Source organism: Ochotona princeps, chromosome 30 (assembly GCF_030435755.1).
Source record: "Ochotona princeps isolate mOchPri1 chromosome 30, mOchPri1.hap1, whole genome shotgun sequence".
Taxonomy (NCBI): Eukaryota; Metazoa; Chordata; class Mammalia; order Lagomorpha; family Ochotonidae; genus Ochotona; species Ochotona princeps.
The window spans coordinates 4,049,477-4,074,233 of record NC_080861.1 but is presented as its reverse complement, the minus strand read 5'-3'; the positions used below and the strand labels follow the sequence as shown (position 1 = coordinate 4,074,233).

At 48.8% G+C, this 24,757-nt stretch overlaps 1 protein-coding gene and 1 pseudogene across 8 annotated transcripts in view; both read left to right on the top strand.

The window, feature by feature from the left end:
* The window catches only part of CEP63 (centrosomal protein 63), a 35,016-nt gene extending 25,744 nt beyond the window's left edge, over positions 1–9,272 (top strand). For 4 of the 8 annotated variants that reach the window (XM_058657076.1, XM_058657074.1, XM_058657073.1 and 1 more), the window contains 4 exons: positions 1,120–1,206; positions 5,392–5,597; positions 6,576–6,855; positions 9,054–9,272. In XM_058657076.1, the coding sequence (XP_058513059.1) occupies positions 1,120–1,206; positions 5,392–5,597; positions 6,576–6,855; positions 9,054–9,212 (732 nt within the window). In that variant the 3' untranslated portion in view covers positions 9,213–9,272. Of the gene's footprint in view, positions 1–1,119; positions 1,207–3,840; positions 3,965–5,391; positions 5,598–6,575; positions 6,856–9,053 lie in introns of those variants that run through there. The other 4 variants (XM_058657078.1, XM_058657075.1, XR_009244415.1 and 1 more) reach the window with 3 other exon arrangements.
* Positions 9,273–12,636: 3,364 nt separating this feature from the next.
* LOC101528476 (small ribosomal subunit protein eS8-like) lies at positions 12,637–13,307 on the top strand (annotated as a pseudogene).
* Positions 13,308–24,757: the final 11,450 nt, after the last annotated feature.

Genomic DNA, 24,757 nt, shown 5'->3' with positions numbered 1-24,757 from the left:
ATCAACTCAGCTCGGGCTGTTGCAATCACTTGGTGGAGGAAGCATCAGACAGATCTTCCTCTCTGTCTCTCCTCCTCTCTGTATATCTGACTTTTCCAATAAAAATAAATAAATTTTTTTTTTCCGAAAAGGGGGCTGCATGGAATCCAGTGAACAGATGCCAAGGGAAAGTGACCATGCAGGTGCGAAGTGAGCCACAGTGTGGCAGGCAGCGCGTGTGTTCTGGAGATAGCTAGCTGGTGGGGTTGACCGGACTGCGTTTGATAGGCCGGGGAGGTGGGTGGAGACAGGCACCTGTCCCGAAGCCTGGGTGGTGAGTAGAAAGCCGTGCTCTTTAGTGTAATGGGAAAGGGCCGTGAGCAGCTTGGGGAGGATGAAGAACTTGTCTGGCAGGCACACACCGCAGGTGGCTGTTGGGGAGAACGTTGGTTCGACACATTGATTTGAGACAAAGGGTGGAATTTTTGTACAGAAATATCTGCTGGTCAGTTCCACAGAAGACCTGGAATTCAAGATTAAAATCAGTGTTGGTGTTTAGCTGTGGGAATCCTTGAAGTTGGCATTTGAAACCACCTGAGAAGACTTAGAGATGCTAATGAGAAAGCGTAGGAGAGCAGCGACTTCCACACCAGATGTGGATACTTTCCACTTACGCTGAATGGAGTTGAGATAAGGTGGCAGCGAGGAGCAGTCAGTTGTTGCCGAGGGAAGGGAAGCTGGGGCAGCAGGAAGCTTTGCCGCAGAGGTGGAGTGAGGTCTGAGGGAAGTCACCGCTCTGAAGGAAGCAGTTCCTCAGGATGGTGAGGGTAGCACGGGCGGGCAGGGGTGGGCAGAACAGGGGCGAGCAGGGCCCAATGGGTGAGCAGGGGCGAGGAGGGCAGGAAGTGGCGGGGCAAGCAGGGGCGGCCAGGCAATGGGGCTTTGCTGCTTTGGCCGCCTGATTGATCGGATTAGGAGAATATGTCATTTACATGCATGTCATTAATTCACCTCGATAACACCTTTATATCGTCTGTGTACAAATACAGACTTCAAGTTGCCCTAATGAAAATAATTTGGAAGTATTTTCTAAGTTCATTTTACCGATTTGCTACATTAAACTTTTTTCCCCCTTTTCAGGAAATTTTGAATCAGTTGGAATCACTCAAGTTAGAAAACCGTCGCCTTTCTGAGACAGTAATGAAGCTGGAATTGGGTTTACGTGAGGTACATGAATAGAAAGTTAAATTTTTTCTACTCTAAGCCTTTCCAAGCATGAGTTTGTAAATATTGATGTTACAAGGAAAAAAGTAATATTAAACTAGTGGTATGCGTCTTGTGCAGAAGTCTTTAAAGAAAAGCAGCAGGTGAGAGCCGTGGGAAGTGAGCAGGGCACTTTGCTGCCAGGGCCAGTGCCCGCCTGCCGGGAGGAGAGGGAGCTGTGCAGATGGCTTCTCTAAAATGTGTCACCTGCTAGCTAGTGTCAGTTTTGTTATACTTTTTTTTTTTAAAGATTTATTTATTTTTATTGGAAAGTCAGATATATGGAGAGAAGGCGGGACAGAGAGGAAGATCTTCCATCTGTTGATTCACTCCCCAAGTGGCTGCCATGGCTGTAGCTGAGCCGATTTGAAGCCAGGAGCCAAGAGCCTCTTCATGGTCTCCCACACGGTGTAGGATCCCAAGGCTTTAGGTTGTCCTCGACTGCTTTGGAGCTGGATGAGAATCAGAGTCACTGGGATTGAACCGGTGTCCATATGGGATCTTGGTGCATGCAAGGAGAGGAATTTAGCTGCTAGGCTACCACACCGGGCCCATTTTTGTTATACACTCCCAGTGTTCTAAGAGGGGCTGTGCTGCACACAAGGGTGACCAGGCTAGGGCCTTTCCTTCAGGAGACACTGTGACCTGGCAAGGAGCAGGAGCTCTGAGCACAAGCGTCTGACGTGAGGTTTTGTCAGGCGTGGTGAGCAGTGGGTACTGTTAAGTATTTTACAGGGTTCTTACACTTTGCAGAGTGCCTCCTCTGTTCAGATCCGTGTTCCTCCCGCATGGAAGGTCAGATTTGTAAAGATTTTGGAAATTCTGTTTTCCTGTGCTTGCAGAGTGTGCGTGCCTACAGGAGGGCAGCAGGGGCCCAGGGCTCCATGTGTGCTCCCAGACCACCCTCATTTCATGGACTGGGTGTGGAGGCTGGGGGCGGGGAAAGTACAGAAACTGGAAACATGGGAGACTGTTTTTACAGTTTTTTATAAGGGTAGGGTTTTTAAATTTGAAACAATAGATTTTACAGTACAGAAATGTAAAATTTCTGGAAAACAAAAGATCCCGTAAAAATAATAGGGAAAAGCAACCCATATACAGAGAATTAATATAAAATATTAATATGTGAATATAAGGGTTCCCTATAAAGATACTAAGAAAGAGAGTCCACTAGAAAAAATGGACAAAAATAATAGCTTGTTCATAGAAGTAATATAAATATCCAGGAAACAAGGGAGGCTGTTCAGTCCCGTTAATAATGGTTAAAAAAATGCTGTTGCTAATTGGCTCAAAAGCGGCCTTTGGAAACTGGTTTCCAGTCCGTGTCAGCAAGGAGGTGGGATTGGACCCCCCCTCCAAGCCGCTGGAGGCTGGGGTAGCAGGGCCCAGCAGATGTGTTCCAGCTTTTCCCGTTGCAGTGGCCACTGCTGGATGGTTCCTTAGTGTGACTTTGTCAGTTTACACTCCCAGGGAACCCATCCTGTAGGAGCGAATGTGTAAGAATACTTATTGCAGTGTTTGCAGTATCTAAAACTTTGTAAACGTTTAAGTGGTTGATTTGGGGCTCTTTGTATAATATATGATGCTGTGCTTTAAGACAGCAGGTGAAAATATCCATTCTATTGTGCTGTTTTCTCAGATTCCTTTAAGCCAGTAATAAAAAGAATTGAAAAAAGGAAAAAAAAAGATCTTACAAAGACAGTAAAAACAGGCCAGGAGACCAGGAGACAACAGCTAGACATTTATAAGGGCGACGATGGTGGGTGGAGGGTGAATGACTTCGCGTGCCCTGCTGAAGCCAGTGCTGGGTTAGGAGTGTGGAAATCCAAGGACTAACTCAATGGGTCCCACTGAATCCCCCAAAGGCTTAGGATTTAGCAGTATTTTATTGAGATAATCTCACCATAAGGTGGTTACACCAGTTCATATTTGAGAGTTGGAGACTGCGGGGAACTTCCTAGTTGGACAGTGAGCAGAGATTCTGTTCAGCCGAATTCCTAATGAAAACCTCCATGAGCAGTGGGCTGGCTACTCAGTTTTTACCATTAATATTCATCTGTCTGTAAGGGTTGCTAATAAAACAAGTTTGATACCCCTTGAGAAGGTGCCTGGCAAAGGCACTGTAGCTATTTTAAAAGTGTGTTTTCAGTGACACTGTATCCAGCTGGTGACTTTCCTGTGGGCCATTTAAACTTCCTCTGGCTTTAAAATGACACACTGAGGGAGCTGTTACTATCAGTAAGAATAATTACTAGAAAGTCCTCTGTACCTTGTACTGCCTTGGGTGGAAGAATTACAAATGAATGTTTGGTTAAAACACCTACTTTAATCAATTATCTGACTCTTAATAGTTCAAGTGACAGCTACTATAGGTTACTGGCTGTGTTTGAAATAAGGATGCTGGTTTGCAGTTTTACTCATAAGTTAAACTATATGCAAATGTTCTCTGAGGTTTTATCTGGTTTCAACTTATGTGAAAGTGTCCGCAGTTCGTTATCACTGTTGGTAAACGCGGAGCTAACACCTGGATTTTAAGATTTATGCTTTTATTAGGCAAATTGTTTGCCACACCCCTCTTGATCATCTTACTCTTCTTAGATTTTTTGCAGAAAGGACCAACCTAAGCAACACCTTAAACTCCAAAGATCACCATAATTTTGCAGAATAATAATTAAAATCTTTTGTCATTAGAAAAAAATGGCCCAGCCTGCCATTTTTTCAGGTACTGTTTTACCAGGAACTACCTAGCACTGAAGAGTATTATAATTTATGATTACAGAACTAAGACCAGACCAGGGCAGTCACCTCCCACCATACGCGGGGGGTTACAAAAAGTTCATGGAAAATCTGTATTACAGAAAAGCTGTGTATGAATTTCAAATGTTGTACACTAAAAGAAACATGTCTTTTGAAAATTTACTGATTTGAGCAACAAAGATACACACACGGAGAGAGAGGGAGTGAGCACCCCCATTTGCCAGTCCGTTCCCAGCCACCTTCCTCCAGGGCAGAGAGGGGCTGGGAGCTGCCAAGGGGGCAGCCCAGTGCAGGTTCCCAGGGTGGGCAGCAGGAACCCAGCCGCCCATGCTGTCCTCACCGCTGCTCTGAGTCTGTGTGAGCAGAAAGGTAGACTCAGACCCCAGGTGCCCTCCTGTGCGACATGGGCATCCCAACCGCCAGGCCAAGGCTCACCCACAAACTGATTTGTTAATTCCATTTTCCATGAAATTTTTAAATTGCCCTTGTACTTGAATCCTACTGTGTCATGTCCAGATTCACATACAAGAATAGATGCCAAAGTTAGGTAAAGGTATTTAACATCAGATATTTATTTAAAAGTGGCCCCTGCTAACTAGAATTCCTTTTCAGAAACTTTTGGTCAACTCTGTGTCTGTTTTGTTACTTTACCTTTCAGTTTAAGAATTTTTAAAAAATGATTTATTTAAAAAAAAGATTTTAGGTTTTTGCGTTTCTCCCTAGGTGTTCTGGGGCTGTCCAAGGAGCAGAATGATGTTTTCTGTCTTTTCTGCTTCCGCCCTCACTCATGGCCTCCCCGTATCTCAGCACCTTCCCACTGCAGCATCCCCTCTAGCTCCCATCCCCCTCCAGCTCCCATCCCCCTCCAGCTCTCATCCCTTCCCCTCCAGCTCCCATCCCCCTCCAGCTCCCATCCCCCTCCAGCTCTCATCCCTTCCCCTCCAGCTCCCATCCCCCTCCAGCTCCCATCCCCCTCCAGCTCCCATCCCCCTCCAGCTCTCATCCCTTCCCCTCCAGTTCCCATCCCCCTTCTCCAGTTCCCATCCCCCTTCTCCAGTTCCCATTCCCCTTCTCCAGTTCCCATCCCCCTTCTCCAGCTCCCATCCGCTCTAGCTCCCGTTCCTCGATAGCTCCTTGGGTGTGTTTTGACACACAAAGGAAGCCCATTGTGCTTTGAGTTTCCCAGTCCAGTTGTACCAAGTAATGGAATCTTCTTCTTTTGGTTTCAAGAAGAGCAAAAAAAAAAAAAGCAAAATAAAAAAAACTTTAGTTTTTCCTAAATAGGCATAGATTAATCACTTGCAACCTAAAAGCCTGAATTTTTCAGCCAGCAGTTTCACAGATCACACACGTTCTTGTACATATTGTGACTCTAGTATTCTTTTTTATCAGGCAAAAGAGATCTCACTAGCAGACCTTCAGGAGAATTATATTGATGCGTTAAATAAATTAGTGTCTGAAAATCAACAACTGCAGAAAGATTTGTTGGATACCAAATCTCAGCTGAAGATTTCTACTCAGATGTGCAAAAAAAAAATTGACAGAACTTTTAAAGCAACACACAGCAGAACAACTGAGTTCAAGGAAACGGAGTTCAAGTAAAATTTTTTGAGCGTTATCTATGTACCTATTTATTTTGAATTTTTGAATAAGTTTTATTTTTGTTTGAGAGAGAAACAGACATCTACCATTCATGGATTCACTCCCCAGATCTGCACAGCAGTGGGAACTGGTGGGGCTGAAATCAGGAGCCAGGGCCAGGAAGTCCACCCTGGTGTCCCACACCACAGTGTTACCCACATCCGGAACACCACCTGCTACCTCTCGGGTGTGCACCAACAAGATGCTGAGATTAGGAGCAAACTGGCACTGGATCCCAGGCACCCAGGTTGGGATGTGGGTGTCCCAACTTGGATCTTAACCACTGGCTTAAGTGCCCGCCCTTGAGAGTTACTTGTAATGTGTTCTGTTGTAATATAGTTCTCATGTTTTTTTTAGAAAAATTTTTGACTTAGGGAAATTAAAGGACTCTAGTTCTACAGTGCAGCATGTACAGATCAGGCTGCAGTCAGGCTCAGGGCGGGGGTGGGGGCGGCTGGTAGAGCCCACCGCAGGAGCTGGAGTTTTGTACACTCTACTGTGGCAGTGCACGACATCTGTGTTTCCCCAGTCTTTGTATGCTGCCCTCCACCTCCTTCCAGGAGGAGTAGAATTAAAAACTCCCTTTGTAGTCTTGTTCAGCTGGTTAGTTATAGATCATTGCCATAAAAAGTAAGAATTCAGTGACTTACATGTGTTGCCACCAAAAATTTTTGCTGGCCCCCCCAACCCCACCCTTTCCCTCCCTCCCCACCCTCCGCCCCTGCAGCCTCCCCTCCCCCCCGAGGCTGGGTCCCTTCCCTATGCACAGTGCTTCCCTGTCCTGGCACGGAGCACACTGGGTTGCTGTGCGTGTGTTTGCCTTCGTTGCTGTGTTGTAAGCGTGTGAAGGCAGGCGCCTGGCAGTGGGGATGGAGCCTCTGGTCGGAGTGGCTGCTCACGGTGGTGTCTGTTTTGTTTCCTGATCTGCTCTCCAGGCCAGCCCCCAAGCAGCGCAGGCCTGGGGAGGTAAAGACTGAGCACTACCCAGCAGGCCTGCCTTCCCCGAGAGGACAAGTGGCGGACAGCCCAGAGCCCCCGTCCGGGGTCCGCAGCCCCCCCAGCTCCGCCGTCAGCCTGTGCAGCTCCACCGTCTCTCTGCCTTCCTACTTTCTGTGTCAGGCTCATTCTTTGCCTTCACCGCTAGATATGAATGATGCCACTTTTTCTGACAGTGTATCTGAGAGCATGAGCGAGCAAGAAGAGTTTGTATCTTTGGTACGGAAACTTTCCAGTCTTACTAGTTTATTAGTACATATAGCATGATTATTTGTCTGTTTACTGAAGAGGGTGGTGTTTCCTTGTTTCCCGGGTCTCCCCCATGTGCACCTCACTGCTCTCGGGCGTCCTCTCTGCCTTGATCTCTTTGCCTGTGAAGACGCATTCAGCTGAAATTCCAGACCCATCCTGGTTCTGAACGGGACCAGGAGTTCCACAGGTACAGCCTGTCCTTAGTGCTGAGTACAAATCCCTTCCTTTCTCAGAGAGGCTTGGTTGAATTCTGGGAGGGTTGGCTCATGTCTGGATGCACAGCCAGTGCAGAGGCCGGAAAGTGAGTAAGGGCAGGGCAGGGGCTGGGGAGGGACAGCAGGCAGTGCGCGAGGCATGGGCGGGCATGGGCGGGCATGGGCGGGCATGGCCCTGTGGTGACCCGGTGCTGCCACAGCGCTGCACTCTCCCAGTCACGGCCTTCCTCTGAAGCACCTGCCGTGGGCCGTTTCCTTCCTGTTACCCCTGTGAAAGTTTGCTGTTTAGACTTGCTAATGTGCCAAGTGGTCCAAGTAAAGGTGTTCTTTCAGTTTTGAAATTAAGACTCCACTTCCGTTAAATGTAATACTGAAATCCAAGGAAACACATTTTCTTCCCAAGTTTGGCAACATAACTTTTTGATACCAAAACATATCAGTTGAGCTGATATAATAACGGTACTTCAAGAACTTTGTGCAAAAGTAGAATTTAAAAATTAAGTTTATTTTGGTGTATAAAATTTTGAAATCCATGCATACAAGGCATCTTTAAGAAGTACATGGAAAATGTGTTCCATGAAAAAACCATGCATGGATTTCAAACTTTTTTCACACCAAAATAAGCTGATTCCATTTTCCTACAGACTTTGTCAGGTATCCGCGAATGTGCACGTGTTTGGTTATGAGATGTCGCTGTGAACTCTGCTGGGGGAATGCAGTTGACACTCACTATTAGCTACTGTGGTTATGAACATTCCCCAGTCCTTACACTTTCATTGTAAACACCAAATCACTTCCTGTGGCACTTCACAATTGCCAGTGGATACGAAAGATTTGTGTGCCCGACTTAGTGCTGCCAGCTGAGTTCCGACAAAGGGGCTCTTGTCTTGGTGGTGTGATGGGGAAGATGGGGTTGGCCGGGCTGGCACCGTTTAGTACTTGCACTCCGTTCTGGGCCGGCTGGCTGGCTGGGATTGGGGTCCAACTCCGACCCTGGTTAGTGGGGTAGCAGAGTCATTTAGCACCTTTGGCTTGATTTCTCTTTTGTAAAGTGAAGGATGAATTAATTTATGGATAAATTGTTTTTATAGTTTAGGATTGTGGGCTCTGGAGCAGTGGTTTGTATGTGGCAAGTCAGTGTTCACGGAGACTAGAACAGCAGGCGAGCAATCACATGTGGTGTATGTCCTGTGTTATCTTTTGAAAGTCTGGTTTCTGGAACTCCTATGGCCTCATAGATTTCAGAGACCTGTGGACTGGAATTTTGGATAAGAAAAAAAGAATCGATTTAACTAAGATCTTATTTATTATGGGTAGATTTTCTGAACTTTAAAATGAAAATAACGTTTCTAGTTTGAAGTGAGTTTTACCTAATAGATGTGGTCTTCCGGAATGTTGGAGGATGTGCAGGTTGATTGGTGCTTTATCTGAAATGCCAGGAATCAGAAACATTTTAGATTTGGGATTGTTTTTGGAATGTTTTTGCATATTAATAGTTATACATAAATGAGATATCTCATTAGGTTTGAGACATTAGGGTTTGGACATAACTTATATTCCATATATACCTTAAACTGTGAACCGCTCCATAGGGTTGTTTGCTAATTTTCCACTTGTGGTCACATACTGATGCTCACAAAGTTTAATTTCACAGCATTTCAAAGATTGGGTTTTCCAGTTGGAGTTGGTCAGTCTGTATGCAGGTCACGGATGAGACGCCCTGGAGAGGACCAGGGCTCTCAGTCGGGTTAGATGGCACTTTACAGCCGTGGGCCAGAGGAGAGATTTGTATTTTTTATTTCTTTTACTGTTGTCGTTGTTGAAAACAAAATATTTCTTTAGAGAAAAAAAGATCCCCTTTGATATTGCTAGTTAGGAAATAGCATGAATACTGTTTCTTCGAGATGTTGCCACTGCACCCACACATGCCAAATGTCACTTCTCTTCTAGTCTTCTCTGCCTGTGTCCCCCCTGGGTTCGATAGCTACCCGGTTTTTGGAAGAGGAGGAGCTGCGGTCTCATCATATTCTAGAGCGGCTGGATGCCCATATTGAAGAACTGAAAAGAGAGAGTGAAAAGACCGTGAAACAGTTCGCAGCCCGGATGTAGCCTCCAAAGTCACAGTCGTGGATGTGAAGATCAACGCCCGAGTTACCGTGGGCTGAGTTAGCGGCTCTGAAAACAAGCCCAGGGCATGGTCAAGGGGATGCCCTCTAAAGCAGAGCTGATGCCATCTGAGAGACTGACCCTTCTCATTTACGTCTGCAATGCGCTGGTTTGTTTGAAGGTCTTCTCGCAGCAGTAACTTGCAAAAATAAACCACTTTGCAAACTTTAGTCTCATTTGAATATTTTTTATTATAAAGTGATACTTTGTCTTGCTAACATTAATGTGAATAGCTTAAACTAATTAAAGATTTTTATGATGTGTTTTAAGAAAGAAGTTAACTACAGGGACTCCCATGAAGAGGACTGTGTGATGGAGCTTGCTGGCCAGCTGGGTGGTCGGTGCTGAAGAGCCTCGGCCAGCGGCCCTCGCTGGGCAAGAGAGGTGGGCTGAGCGGGACGGGCTGGCCTTGGTGTTGGCATCCACGGACCTGTGCAGGCGTTCAGTGGGAACGTCCAGCGTCTGCCCTGCTCAGGAGAGGTGGAGGTCACTGTGAAGAGGGCTTCTGAAACACTGGGAGGATGTGGAGGGAGCTCAGAGCCGGGTGCTGGGCCGGGCCCCGGAGGGTGCTGCGAGGCTGCCATGGAGCAGAGAGCAGGGTGCTGGGCCGGGCCCCGGAGGGTGCTGCGAGGCTGCCATGGAGCAGAGAGCAGGGTGCTGGGCCGGGCCCCGGAGGGTGCTGCGAGGCTGCCATGGAGCAGAGAGCAGGGTGCTGGGCCGGGCCTTGGAGGATCCTGCGAGGCTGCCGCGGAGGAATTGCTCTGTGCCCATAGAGTGCGGGGCTCAGGGCTGCTGCTCCCAACTTTCCCAGCTAGTGGATCTTGCCTGTCAAGGTAAGCATCCTGGTATTCCTCCTTTTCTTTCAAAACAAAACCTTCGATTCTGTATGCCCCTGTATCAAAATGTTCATGGAAAATGGACATGATGACAGCATGGATTTCCAACATTTTTTGCACCCCAACATCTTACCTTTTGATTCCATTTTCCCCTGAATATTTTGTAGTCTTATGTTTGCTCTCCTTCGTGCAGATGCTGCTTGGAGGAGCTGTCTGAAGCGATTGTCCCAGTGCCTGCTGAGCTACGCCATGAAGCTGTATTGTCACTCTCCAGGTCAGCAGTGACCCAGCCGTCTGCGCATGGCACGGCACAGGCCTTGTCTCACCCTCTTCAGAGCACAGGCCTAGTCTCACCCTGTGCCGCCCTTGGCTGCCCTGTCTGGTGCCCGTTTCCCCACTGCCGTATTGTCTGCTGTGCCTCACTCTCCTTTTCTTCTAACTTCATGCAGAACCCCCTGGGCTTTGACGTGAGTCTTAACAGTCTCACCTAGAACTTTCCATTGCATCCTCAGACTTCATGCTGTCTATAGGCCAGGTAGCTCTGAGCCATAAACTAATGTTCACCTCCCCACAGCGGCTGGAGCTGAGCCAATCTGAAGCCAGGAGCTGCTTCTGGGTCTGCCACGTGGGTGCAGAGATCTGAACCAGCTCTCATATTGGATCCCAGCATGTGCAAGGTGAGGACTTTAGCCACTAGGCTACTGTGCCGGGCCCAAAATAAATCAATCTTAAAAAACAAAAAAACAAAAAACAACAAGTGATGCTTTCCTAGAATGGCATCCTATTCCCTGAAGAGAGGCATAAAAGTGGAAGGGGTCCTAGCTCTCCTTATTGGGACAGAGTTCTCCGTAGTTTATGCAAAATGTGAACTTTTCAGTAAAGACAAAAAGCCCTTAACTTAAAAATGAGCAATAGGCCTGGGTAGACCTTTCTGTTTAGACGCACACGCAGCTGATGACGTGCGTGAAGAAGTGCGCATGTGATTAGTGATCAGGAAGGTGCAGATCATAGTGAAGGTGATGCTAGCCAGGGTGGAGGGCAGGGAGCTGGTCGGCCGTGGGGACCGGTGTCAGTTCCAGGAAGCACCTGTCCGCAGCGACGGCACGCCTGGGGTAGCCCCCCAAACAGAAAAGCCAAAATGCCCTTCACTGGGAATTGGATGAATAACGTGGGACCTAACCACTGCTGTGGGATTCTATTTCTAATAGGAAATGAGTTCCTGGTGCCACAGTGATAATATTTGGAAACATTCCAGTGAATGCAAGGGAGCCAGTACCACGTCATGGGCTGCATGAGCCCACTTTTTTTTTTTTGTTAAAGATTATTGCAAAGTCAGATTATATATATTCTTCCAGGTCTCCAATGCAGGTGCAGGGTCCCAAGGCTTTGGGCCATCCTCCACTGCTTTCCCAGGCCACAGCAGGGAGCTGGGTGGGAAGTGGAGCCACCGGGATTAGAACCGGCACCCATATGGGATCCCAGGGCGTTCATGGCGAGGACTTTAGCCACTAGGCCACGCCGTCGGGCCCCATGAGCCCACTTTTATGAAATGCCCAGAACATTCTAAACAAAAGGGCATGGATTGGTTGCTGCTAGGTCTGGCCTTGGAAGGGGGGCAGGCACTAATGAGGGGCTAGAGGTGAGGATTAAAGGCTGTGGGATCTTTTTTGAGGGGAAACGATTTTCAAAAAATTTAAAATTGTAGCTATGATTTTACAATTCTGAGAATAACAAGTAGAAATCACTGATTTGCACACGTGGGTGAGTGGTATGGTATGTAGATAACATCTTAAGTCTGTTCCTAAAGAAAGCCTGTGAAACATGACATGTCTAGCAGGACATCGAATTCAAATGCAGATGACACATAACACATGCAGCGCCAACTTTTGAAAATGTCCAAGGTTTCCCTTGTCCTGGTTCCTCTGTGTGCTCACGTATGGGAATAATGGATTGAGAGAAGGAGGGGAGGGCAGGAGTTGATGGGAGCAGCAGGGTTCAGTTCACTTAGGCTCAAGCAAGAATCTACAACTCAGCTGTGAGTGGCAAAGTGGCAGGGCCCCAGGGCCCAGGGCGCCATCAGCCCTGACCCTATCAGGGCACACGTTAGCAGGGAGCTGGGTTGCAAGCAGAGCTGGGATTTGAACCAGGAATTCTAGCATAGGGTTTAGGCATCCCGAGTGGCATTGTAATTGCTATATAAAACACCCATCCCACAAAGAAGCCCTTGAAGTCAAGAAGAAGTATATTTAAAATATTTGAGAAAGTATTGAGAAAAGCTGATCTCAGGGCACAGTGTCCCTGCGTGATACTCTTTGGATGAAGTTGTGGAGGCCTCTGGGAAGCTCACAGTTCTGGAAAAGTCTTGGGGTGATCTCCATCAGACAGCAACTTGGAAGAGCCCTGCCTTCATAGCCTCTGGCTCCATTGCTTGCTATGTTTTGGTAGGGTTGACACAGTGACTCCATCTTGATTGTGATGTGTTTCACTTCCACTCAGTGGTTTCCCTCTTTAAGAGACAGTGGATGGCTCTTTTCAGCCGGCCGAGCAATGGGTATCTCTCGGGACAACTGGCACAAGTGCTGCAAGACTAGGGGCAAGAGAAAGCCCTACCACAAGAAGCGGAAGTATGAACTGGGCCGCCCTGCCGCCAATACTAAGATCGGCCCCCGTCGCATTCATACAGTGCGCGTGAGAGGAGGCAACAAGAAGTACCGGGCCCTGAGGCTGGACGTGGGCAGTTTCTCCTGGGGCTCCGAGTGTTGCACTCGCAAAAGCAGGATCATCGACGTCGTCTACAATGCCTCCAACAACGAGCTGGTGCGCACCTAGACCCTGGTGAAGAAGTGCATCATGCTCGTGGACAGCACCCCGTACCGGCAGTGCTACGAGTCTCCCTGTGCACTGCCCCTGGGCCGCAGGAAAGGGGGCAAGCTGACTCCTGAGGAGGAGGAGATCTTGAACAAAAAGCGGTCCAAGAAAATCCAGAAGAAATACGATGAAAGAAAAGAACGCCAAGATCAGCGGTCTTCTGGAGGAGCAGTTCCAGCAGGGCCAGCTGCTGGCCTGCATTGCATCAAGACCAGGTCAGTGTGGCCGAGCAGATGGCTATGTGCTAGATGGCAAGGAGTTGGAGTTCTACCTAAGGAAAATCAAGGCTGGAAAGGCAAATCCGCTTTCGTGTAATAAAGCTGTTTATTCTTAAAAAAACCAAAAAAGACAGTGGATGATCCAGCTGCACCTGGAAGTCATTGCTGTGACACCACAAGGGCTTGGCCAGTGTCCAGTACCTGGCAGGGTGACCACTTTCCCTGCAGTGGCCATGTGGTCTGGGTCCTGCTGCTGGCTAGGGAGCAGTTTCCAGGCTCCTGAGGGCTGGCAGTTTAGTGGCTAAGGGAACTGCCCAGAGGGGCTGCAGGGACACTGGCATGAGTCTCCACGGTTGGAGGAGGACACGCACTGATGTGGAAAAGAGGGCAAGTTGGACATGTGCCCTCAGATCCTTGGCAAGTCCCTCAGCATCTCTGCAAGGATTACCAGGCTAAGGAGAAGGAAAGCCAGCTACCTTTCCTAAGTCTGCGTGATTCCTTCGGGGCAGAGCACAGATCAGCTGAGACAACCTCAGACTCGGCCTGCCCAGTGCGTGCATCTGGAATGGCCACTCCTTCAAGAGACATCCATGGTGCATGGTCCAACTGCTGGTACCCAGGGATGTCTTGATTCCTGGGGCACTGGCTTTCAGTAGTAACCAACAGGGACTCTTGGAGGGCCAGCTCTCAGACTTACCTCACCCTTGGTATTTAGCCTAGCTCAAAATAACCGCTTGTACCTGGTTCTCTCTCTAGTCTAGCCAATACGTCTCTGATGCTACGTCTAACAAACCAGGCAAGCAGTGGCATCCATCAATTAGTCCTTTCAGCTCTGATGGAGCCCAGCCTTTACTCTCAGTAGGAACAGGTGCTGCAACCACACAGGTCTCCCATGTAACCAAAAGAAGCAATGGCTGATCCCAGAAATTTCCTTCTCCTGGTTGGTAAGTCCTTGAGCCTGCTGTGAAACCTCAGAGCTGCCTGTTCATGCTGGTAACTGCTACACCATGAGCAAGGGATGGGGAAGGTTCTAGATTGCTGATAGGTTCAGCCAGCCACCTCCTGAATGAGCTCCACCATGCAGAGTAAGCAGGCATTCCTTGATGTGTTTATTTTGTGCAAAGGTGTAACACCAAGCACTCTTCAGGCTCAATTGCTTTGCATATCCACATTTTCAGTCTGTTTTGCAGAGGTCAGAAATGTGTGAAGTGTTATTAAGGATACACCAAAATAGAATGGGGGGAGGTGGCACACAGCTTAGTGCACAGAGCGGGGCATCCTGGGAGAGAGCCTGGAGGCTCCTGCCTAGCTCCCACTGGCCTGGATTGGCCTGGATTGGCCTGGCTTCCCTGCTGCTTCCCAGGCGACTGGGAGCTGGTAGCCTCTGGGCCCAGAGCTTGTTTGCTTGCTTGCTTGCTTGCTTGCTTTCCTTCTTTCTTTTTTTTTATAAAAATTTATTTTAATTAGAAAGTCAGATATAAAGAGAGGAGGAGGACAGAGAGGAAGATCTTCCGTCTGATGATTCAGTCCCCAAGCAGCTGCAACAGCCAGAGTTGCGCTGATCCAAACCCAGGAGCCAGGAGCTTCTGAGTCTCCCATGTGGGTACAGGGTCCCAAGGCCTTGGGCTGTCCCCAGCTGCTTTTTCAGGCCACCAGCAGGGAGCTGGATGGAAGGCAGGGATACTGGGATTTGAACTGATGCCCATATGGGATCCTGGTGTGGGCAAGACAAGTACTACAGCTGCTAGGCTACCGCGCCAAGTCCGCCTCAGAGCTTCTTAACTTCTTGGTAGTCGGGCACATGGGGCAGAGTGATGGAATGTGAGGACCCTTCGGAATGGTGGCTAACAGCATGAAATAGAATGCATAGCACCATTAAAGGGAAAATGAATCATGCTGACATTCAGTTATCCATATTGAGAGGGGGAAAATGTGGTAGAATATTCTATGTGTTTCTTTATTAACTCATTAAATGAGAAGATGAGTGTCATGCCTCTCACCTGCCATGCCTTTGAAGCAGCGATGTATGAAAAATAATAATTGGAAGTGTCTGCAACAATTACAATGAGTTAAGAAAGTATCTGAGGTCTCTGTCGGAGTCGGGTCCAGGCGTCACTAGCAGCGGTGCAGCGTGTGCCTTGTAAAGCAAGGGCAGCTAAATTTCAGCAGTTACTGGAAACAGAGATGTTGATTTGCCTCTGCAGGTCCATGTTGCCCTGAGTTGTGTCTGGGCACCCCCTTGAGGATTGCGGAGGTTGACTGGTTCCTGCGACCTGACTCACTTGTTAGAAGGAGCTGTCCTGACGCTTAGTGTCATCTGGGGTGCTGGGAACATCGTCTTTCAATGAGCTGAGTTCATATTATCGACTTAACCATGTAAAGAACCTCTGAACTATTGTGCTGGGTGAGGCAGCTCAGGACATCACTCCCAGGGTTCCCTGGAGAGAAGCCAGATCTGACTGAGCAGCTCACAGGCCCAGCGAGAGACACTGAGAGGCTGTGTGGTGTCTGCTGCAACAGCTGCAGAGGGCGCTCTGTCCAAGGAGGGTGGGGGCCCCAGCACTTCTGTGTGCTGCCAGGGGGTCTGCACAGCCCAGAGGTCGAAGAAAGGGAATTGGGGGTAGAGGAGAGGTGCAGGGAGGCTCGGTAGAGCTTGAGGGGCGCACCTGGAGACAGCAGCCCCCAGTGTGTCTTCACACAGCCAGCAAGAGGCCTCTGAGGCTCAGGAATCTTGGGGTTGATATAAAGGGCTTGGAAAATGCACAGTAGGAGAAAATGGATGGATTTTTAAAAAATGTGCTACCCCTAATCAACTTTTTTTTTACTTCAAAATTTGAATTTATTTGTTTTCACATAAGAGGAAGAGTGACAGAGAAATAGAGATCTCTCTGCTGGGTCACTCCCTCAATACCTACACAGCAGGACTGGACCAGGCTGAAGCCAGGAACCTGGCATTTCATCTAGGTCTCCCAGGTGGAGGGCAGGGCCCCAAGTCCTTGGCCATCCTCTGCTACCTCCCAGGGTGTGCAGGGAGCTGGACATGGAAGCCAAGTCAGGTGTTGAAAACCAGCGAACTAATATGAGCTGTGGGTGTCCCAAGTCTTGTCTTCACAGTTGAGCCAAACATCAATCCCAACTTACCTCTTAATTCCATTCTCCAAGTAACTTTTTAAAATACTCTTTCCTTTTGGGTCGTTGGCTACAATTAAATACACAGACAAGACTCAAAGTATTTCCCAGCAGTGCTTAGATGATTCTGTCCACAGCTGGAATCTTCTGTCCCCCCGCTCATGCCAACAACAGACGTCCTCCCAATTAGTGTTTTTCTCTATTTTATAAAACTAGCTCTGGAAACATTTTATTGGGTTTAAATATCTACCCATAGTGTTACTAGGAATTTCAATTTGTCAATGAAAGGAGAATCTCAATTAGAGTCTTTACATGCAAGCTGTTGTAATTTCCAAATGATTGTTGTAAAGAAAATGCACACTGTTTCACAAAGCTTCTCATCAGGGTGGGTTATAAAGAATGGAAAGAGATTGTCACCAGTACCATCCCCGTCGGGGATTGGGTACTGCCACTTCCAGCACAAAGCCTGGCATAAGAAGTTACAGTCATGCAAGAGAGCTCACAATTTTGATTAACATTTTATCTTTTTTCTTTTATTATCATTTTATGTTACAGTTCTGTAGACTCTGGGATTTCCCTTATCCCCATCCCCAATTCCCTTTTCCCAACACGCTGCTTTTCCCTATATTATTACTATATGCTAGTACTTATAAACAGTCATAAGTCCATCATTGCAGGCATGGTCAGTGGCAGAGAATCCCGCATTCTGTTGTCAAGATAAATTTAACAGTTTCATTGGGAGTCCATCTTTGATCTGGAAGTAGAGATGCATACTGCATTGTATCCTCACATCTGGATATGATAGTTTCCATTACACAGCTACTATAATCCCCCTAAATGAAAAGGCACAAAACAAAATCAGCAACAGGAAGAAAAATAGAAGTTTATAACGCCATGAAGTTAAATAACATGCTACAAATGACTAATGTGTCACTGAAGAAATAGAAAATCAAGAACCTCCTTGCAGAAAATGCTACCATACGACCTATGAGTCAGTGAAGAATTTAATGAGACAAGAAATTGTTTTGAAGAAATGAAAATAAAACATCAACATCCATGAGATACAGTTTTCACTAATCTTTGTTGGTCAGATGTGACTACTCTTCCAGGCTTGCTCTACAAATGACACTTAAACATGTTCTCTTGACAGAGAAAAGTAATAGCACCCACCAAAACCAAAGGCAAATGTGAAGAACATCCCAGCAAAATAACAGAAGACTAAATCAAACAATGAACAACCCATTGCTAAAATGACATGACCAAATTACCACCCATTCATATTAAACCCTGAGTGCAAATGGCTTAAACTCATCAATCAAATGTCACAGGTTAGTTGATCAAAAAACAAAACCCATCTATCTGTTGCCTACATTAAAATTGTTTTTGTAATGAGTGTACTAGTTGTATCATTTAGCGTCTTTCTCAGTACTTGCAACAAGCATATTGAAAAGTTGTGTCCTTAGTTCTTGCCAGTTTACCCCCAGAGAGGTAACTGCTATTTCGGCTGCTGAACGGGAGGGTCCGGTAGTGAGAGACTGGTGTGGGTTATGGCACGTATAGGCCAGCCCTTCCTCCTCTTCCCTTACGCCTCAGCTAAACTATTTTTGCAGATAAAATCTATTTTGATTAATGGTTAGACATACCTGTACTACTAGATGACAGTTCATTCATTTATTAATTCATCCATTAAATATTTATCCAGCAAATCCTCATCTGAGAAGATGGGCTTTCGCTACTGCCTGCAGGTGCCTGCAGCACAGGGGGCAGCGGCTGGTTCCTTCCCATTTCCGGAGCCTCTGGCAAGGGTGCCCAGAGGGACCACCTGGGCCCTTTGCCATTTGTGTCACCAGTGCTGACACATCCTCCCGGTGCCCAGGAGAAAGGGAGAAGGGACCCGGTGATGTGAGAGAGGCGGAGCTTCGCACTCAGCTAGCAGCTGGGTGCATGGGCAGCCTGGCCTTTGCAGAATTAGGGCCTTGATCCCTACGTGTGAGGGCTCTGCAAAGGCAGGCGAGAGCCCGAGTGGCAGAGAGAATGGTAAAGGGACAGGTGGAGCTCCGCGGAGAACAGAGGCCTGGTGCAGCTGGCCCAGGCCTCAGGTTTGGAGGACAATCCCAGGGGCAGGTGAGGTCTGATCCCAAGAGGGCCAGCAGTCCCCAGGTCCTTTAGGGGTTGAGGGGAAGGAAGGAGGAAGTGTCTCTGAGACCTCTCAGGGAAAGACACCTGGTCAGAGACACGATGAGTTTCTCCTGATTTTTCAGTGTTGTTACGGATTCATTTTTTTGGCCTGGTTTTTTGAACACTGTGCAGGCTAACCAGAAGGTTCACAACCTCTGTCACACAGTATTGGAAACGAGCAAAGAGCCGGGCTGTAACATTGTGCCAGGCAAGGTTCCACAACACAGTGAGGGCAGGGAAAAGCAGGAGGAGGGCTTTGTTTCTTCTGCTTCCATGTGGAGGGTTCCCAGAGAAGCCGAGGATGGAGGCCAGCCACCTGCCAGTCCTCCAGGGACAGGGGTTCGTGGCAGCACACAGTGGCGTCTGTTAGGAGCCAAAGCTGAAGAACTAGGGAGAAAGAAGCCCACAAGAGAACATCTTTGTTACCCTGGCTTAGGCAAAGATTTCCTTTTTTGAAAGAGTGGCATGCAGGCCTTTTTCCCCCTTGGACTTAGCAAATGCCAACATGGCATCATGTATGTCAAAACTTAAGAGAGGGAAGGAGGAGGCCCAGCATCTTCGCTGTGGCCTTTTCCAATTCCACACCCTTTCTCTTGTCTCTAGAAACAGCTGTGATCCTGGTGGTGGGAGTCGCACTTCACAACCGCACACACCCATGTGAGAGCACACCAGGCGTGCTGCCCTGCGTTGTAAGGGGTATCTATGGCAACACTATATATAAGATTTGCAAACAGCAAACGAGCACCTGGCAGAGCTACTTATAAGTCCTGTGGGTAGATTCGGTTCACACAGATTTGATTTTTGCACTTTTCCTGGAATGATGTGTGGAATTGCTGGTTTATGTTTAACTTTTAGAAATACCAAGCTGCTTTCCAAAGTGGCTAAACCATTTTAAAATTCCCACCCGTAACACTTGAGGGTTCCAGCTTAACCCCGCCTTCGCCAGTGTGGGACTGGAGCTGTTCTGGAGCTGTCCTTATGGTGGTGCTTTGCGTTTTCTTGCAAGTAAAGGGACCAAGCACCTTTGCACGTGCCTATTAGCTATTCATGTGCTGCATTTTCTTTGGTTGAAATATGCATGGAGACTTCAAAAAATTTGAGAAAGATGGAATTAAAAGCTGCTTATTGTGATGCAAAAAATTTGAAATCAGTGCACAGTTTTGTAATATATATTTTCCATGAATCTTTGGAAGCTCTCTAAATAGGCATGAATTTCAATTTTTTGCATCAAAGTAATCATTCAGTTCTATTTTTCCTAAATGTTTTGAAATGCACTTATGTATGCAAAACTTCTGTGCAGTTTTTAATTGGATTGCTTATTTTCTTAGCATAAGAGACGAGTTGGTTCTGTATTCAATGTGACAGTTCCGCTCCTAGATACCCATATAATAACAATGAAGACATATATCTGTATATGGGTGTTGCTGTAAAGACATGATTTAAATGTCCATAAAAGCACTGTTCATGATAGCCAAAACTAAGAAGCAATTTGAATGGCCTTCAGCTGAAGAATGGATAAAAATAAGATGTATCCATGCAATAAAACAGCATAGCCCAATGCGAAGGGGACTCCTGCGTGATGCCTCCACGCCAGCAGTTCATACACAGGAATGATACAGATACACCTGAGCAAGGAGGGACCCAGGCAGGTTGAGGGATGAAGCCGGAAGACTGCATGCTTTGTGATTCCATTTACTTGAAATCTTTGAGGTTGGTGTTAGGGTGCGGCGAGTAACTGTGGCACCAGTATCAATATGTTACTAATTTGAGTTCTGGCTGTTCCTCTTCTGACCCAGCTCTCTGCTAACAGTGGGAAAGCAGTGGAGGATGGCCTGTGTGCAGGGGTGCCTACATCTGTGTGGGAGACCTGGAGGAAACTCCTGGCTCTTGGATTTGGACGAGCCTGGTAGCAGCAGCTGTGGCTATTTGAGAAGTGAATCAACAGATGGAAGATCTCTATCTCTGTGTGTGTCTTTCTCTCTTTGTAAATTTGCCTTATAAACAAATCTTTAAAAAAAATCATTTAAGGTGGGCCCGATGTGGTAGTCTAGTGGCTAAACCTTACCTTACCAGGATCCCGTGTGGGCACTGGTTCTAATCCCGGCAGCCCCACTTCCCATCCGGCTCTCTGCTTGTGGCCTGGGAAAGCAGTGGAGGACGGCCCAAAGCCTTGGGACCCTGCACCTGCGTGGGAGACCACGAAGAAGCTCCTGGTTCCTGGCTTCAGTTCGGCTTAGCTCCGGCTGTTGTGGCCACTTGGGGAGTGAAACATCGAATGGAAGATCTTCCTCTCTGTCCTGCCTTCTCTCTGTATATCTCTTTCCAATAAATAAATAAATCTTTAAAAAAAAAAAAAAAGAAAAATGTCGTTGGCCACACCTGGAGTAGGTGGGGTGGTCCTTCGCGAATGTTGTGTCGCAATCCAGGACTCTGCTTACGTCATACGGGAAATGGAAACCAAAGCTGCAGATTGAACTAGTTGGATCATGAGTGTGGAAGGGGGCAGAAGAGAGTCTGAGCGTTATCATCTGGGAAGACCGTGGGTCCTGGTGGCTTTGAAGCTGCAAGAAGTGTGACCACGGGAGGTAGGACACCCCAGGGAGTCTCCCCAGGGCCTCCAGGGAACAGCCCTGCTGGAGCCGGACCGGAGCCCATCCGAGCTTTCAGAACTGCAGAACTGTGGTGCTGAGTCTGTGATCATGACCTCCCGTTACAGCAGGAATAGGAGATGCATGTGCCACATTAATAGAACATACGGAAAGAAGTATATGATTGTGTCAACAGATGCAGAAGAAGCATTGGGCAAAACTTCATACTCTTATGATTTAAAAAAAAGATATTTAGTTTTAAATCGGGAATAGAAACAGACTTTGAGACAAAGCGTAATCAGATAAGAAAGAAGATATTGACAATGAAAGTTGCTGTGGCAGGCAGGGTTGGGCTGCTGTGGTGTTGGCAATGAGTGGGGTGATTCGGGGTCGCAAGGCCAGTCTGTAGCAGAAGAGTCTAGACTCCCATGGAGGGGGCTGAAGGAGTCATGGGGGACCACCACAGGGTGGCCTTGGCTGTTGGGGTGGGCAGGAAGGTGAGTCAGGGCCCCTTGGGGGGGGCAGTGGGGAGTCAGAGGGAACCTGGGTGAAGAGTGACTTCAGTTCCTCGTCTTTGACTCAGAGTTGTCCTTGGAACGCCCGGGTAGAGACCCTGCTGGCGTGTAGGTTTTTGTTTTTGTTTTCCCCAGTTCTGCTCAGCAGTCAGCGTGAACCAACAACTTGCGCCTCTGGCTCCTCTCTCAGATGCCAGCAGCCCCTGGCCACAGGCAGTCTGCTGGGGCCAGCAGTGGTGCAGGCTCTTAATGCAGCAGGACCCTGGCCCACCTCCCTCCCAGCTGGAAGGGCTGCTGTGGGTCAGCCCTGCCCACCTGGGCTCCGTGAGTGCACCTGTGCCGATCACTCACGATTCCCCCCGTTGATGCTGTGGGAGGCCACTCGCTTCCACTTGCCCTCCTCAGTGCGCCTGGCCACCTGCCTCGGGGACAGCACACCGTGGACCGGTCAGATGGGAATACCCGGTTCTTTGTCCTTGACTGGACAGTCAGGAGAATGGTCACCATGGTTACAGCAGCTGCTCAGAGGCGTCCACTTTTCCTTTCTCTTTTTCCCTAGCTCTCCAATCCACCCAAAGCCTGTTTTGGTAACCGGCTGTAAAGTTCCTGCACGCGGAGGAACACCCAGCCATACTGATTTGCGCAGATCCACAACAGGGCAGTCTGATCGGCAGCTCAGGTAACCTTTCTTCCTCTCTCCCCCCAAGATAAAAAGTCATTTGAGTTGACTTTAAACAATTTCAAGTTAAACAAGACTCAATGAGAAAAAAAAACCCCAAACAACCCGCTGCCTAACGTAATCACGCTAAGCTAATTACGTTTGTTTTAATGGGACATAGCTGCTTGCGTTTCACCATCCTGTTCAGATGCCTGGGACATTGATTTCCAGGGCTCCCTTTGAACATGAAAGTGTTGTTTTGTTTTTTTTTTTTTTCCTTTTTCACTCATGTGAGAGCAGTGATAACAACGGATCGATAATCACATTGTTGGATAAAAATGAATATAAATTTTATTGAAAAACAACGCCAACAACAGTGTGTGGGAGGCAGACCGCGCAGCCGCCTGCGCACACAACTCAAGGCACACGAGAGAAGCCGTCGCCTCGCCAAGATTTCCAGCGACTCGCTCCAAAGGAGAAGAACAGAGAGGCTGCCGATAACGTGGTGCCACCCCTAACCTCGGAGAAGCCCACCTTCGGAAGCTCTGCCAGCCTGCCACACCGCTCTCGTTGAGTGCGGTGGGCGAACTAACCCAACCCACACCCCCAGAGCCCCGGAGCCCACTCCCTGCTTCTCAGGTCCTTGGAGGATTTCACAAACCTCCTGGGCCACTTGTTTAGCAACAGGAAATCTTTCCTTTTGGCTGGGCTCAATCCTTTCTGTTTACTTCCCTGGAATCTCAAAGGCGGGGCGCGGCTTGTCCTGGTGGGATTGGGGAACCTACTGGGGCGTGGGGGGCACAGTGAGTGCAGTCCGGCGGAAAAGCGTCCAGCTGTGCTATCAGCATGTTGAAAAGGAGTTCACCACGGGGGGCTTGCTGCTCCGCCACCTCCTGTTGCCCAGCACCCCTGCCTTTGGCTCCAGGGTTTGGGGGGGGGGATGCCATCCGGCTGACAAATGCCCCCTGAGTTGGAGTAATTCCGTTGTTTCTCTGGGCACGCTGATGCGCGTGGTCACAGATGCCCCGTTCAGCCCTCTGGGCGTTCCATTGCAGGAAGGGATTTCTGGGCAAAATATTCCTCCTTGCCTTCTCCTTGCGTGTCTTCTCCACGCACGCCGCTCAGGGTCCCCGCGCAGCTGGTACGTAGCAAAGATACACTGCGGGTACGCACGAGGAAGCGGTGAGAGACTGCGAGAGAGCACCCAGTGATTTTAAACACAAATATCTCAACAGTGTCTCTTCCATTTTGCATGAGCAAGCTGGGGCGGGGTGGGAGTGTGAGGGTGTGTGCTGCGGAGAGCAGCGAGGACCCTAACCCGGCCGCCTTCCGGATGAGCTCACACCTTGGCCACCCGGGGTCGCCCGCGCCCTTCCACCTGCAAACAAAGACGTGGGGGGGGGGGTGGGGGCTTGGAAGGGAAACCTTCAGAGTGCAATCCCGAATTTCCATCCAGCACCGAGGCGTGCGTATGGAAACTCACGCAGACTGGGTCTCATGTCATGTATTTCTGCTTCAGTGGGAAGAAAGGCAGGTGCTATTTTGACCTCGCCCACTGCTGTCTTGACACTGGGGGTGCCTGGTTAGAGGTGGGAGGGGCCGTGGATGCCCTGAAGGGGCCTTGGAGGCTGCAGCTTCCCTTCTTGGTGCTGAAGATAGCTCCTGTGTGGCCGGGCGGCTTCCTCTGTGCGCTCCATTGCCCTATAATTCACTATTCATTTTTTAGAAAGATGCTGTGGGCCCAGGGAATGACAGGGGCCACTACTGCGACAAGTTCCACTGCATCAAATCCAAGACACAAGACATTCCTTCCTGGAGTGGTCAGGTCTGCAGCGCCGTGTGCCATCTTCCTGGTGAGAGGGTGCTGGGTGGTGGCTGAGCCAGCCATGGGACGCTGGGCAGCGGATGGACAGCCATGACACCTGGGGCAGGAAGAGTGTCCACCCTGAGAGGTGTTGGGGACAAGCGGGGATGCTGGTGTGCAGGGCAGCTCTGTAGACACTGACCCGGCCTGGACCTCCAGGGGCTGCAGCGCCTGTGAGGCAGCTCGTGCCATGGTATCACCTGTGCTCAGCCAAGCTCTCATCGGCCTGGCAGGCTTCTGCCCTGGCTGGACTGGCTGTGTTGCATGAAGGCTTGGACGTGGCTTGCAGGACTGTCAGCAGCATCCTCCACTTTCCCTGTGCCCCTGCCCAGGACACCCAGGAGTGGGCATTTGGCTGTGGAATCTCCTTGGGGTCCTGGACTCTAGGGTTCTTGAAAAGCAAGAAGTGGCCTTGGAAACGGGGAGAGAGTGGCCAGTTCCGGCAGGCCTTGGGGCCCAGGGAGCGGTCAAGCAATGCAGCTGCGATACCTGAAGGAGATTCTAGGATGGCGTCGCCTTTGTGAACTGCAGTGACCCTCTTGGGGCCTGGCTGGGAATGCCCTAGCATCACAAAGGGGGACATCCCAGCATCAACCTTGGGGCCAGAGCGGCTGGGGCGGCAGGAGGGCTCCAG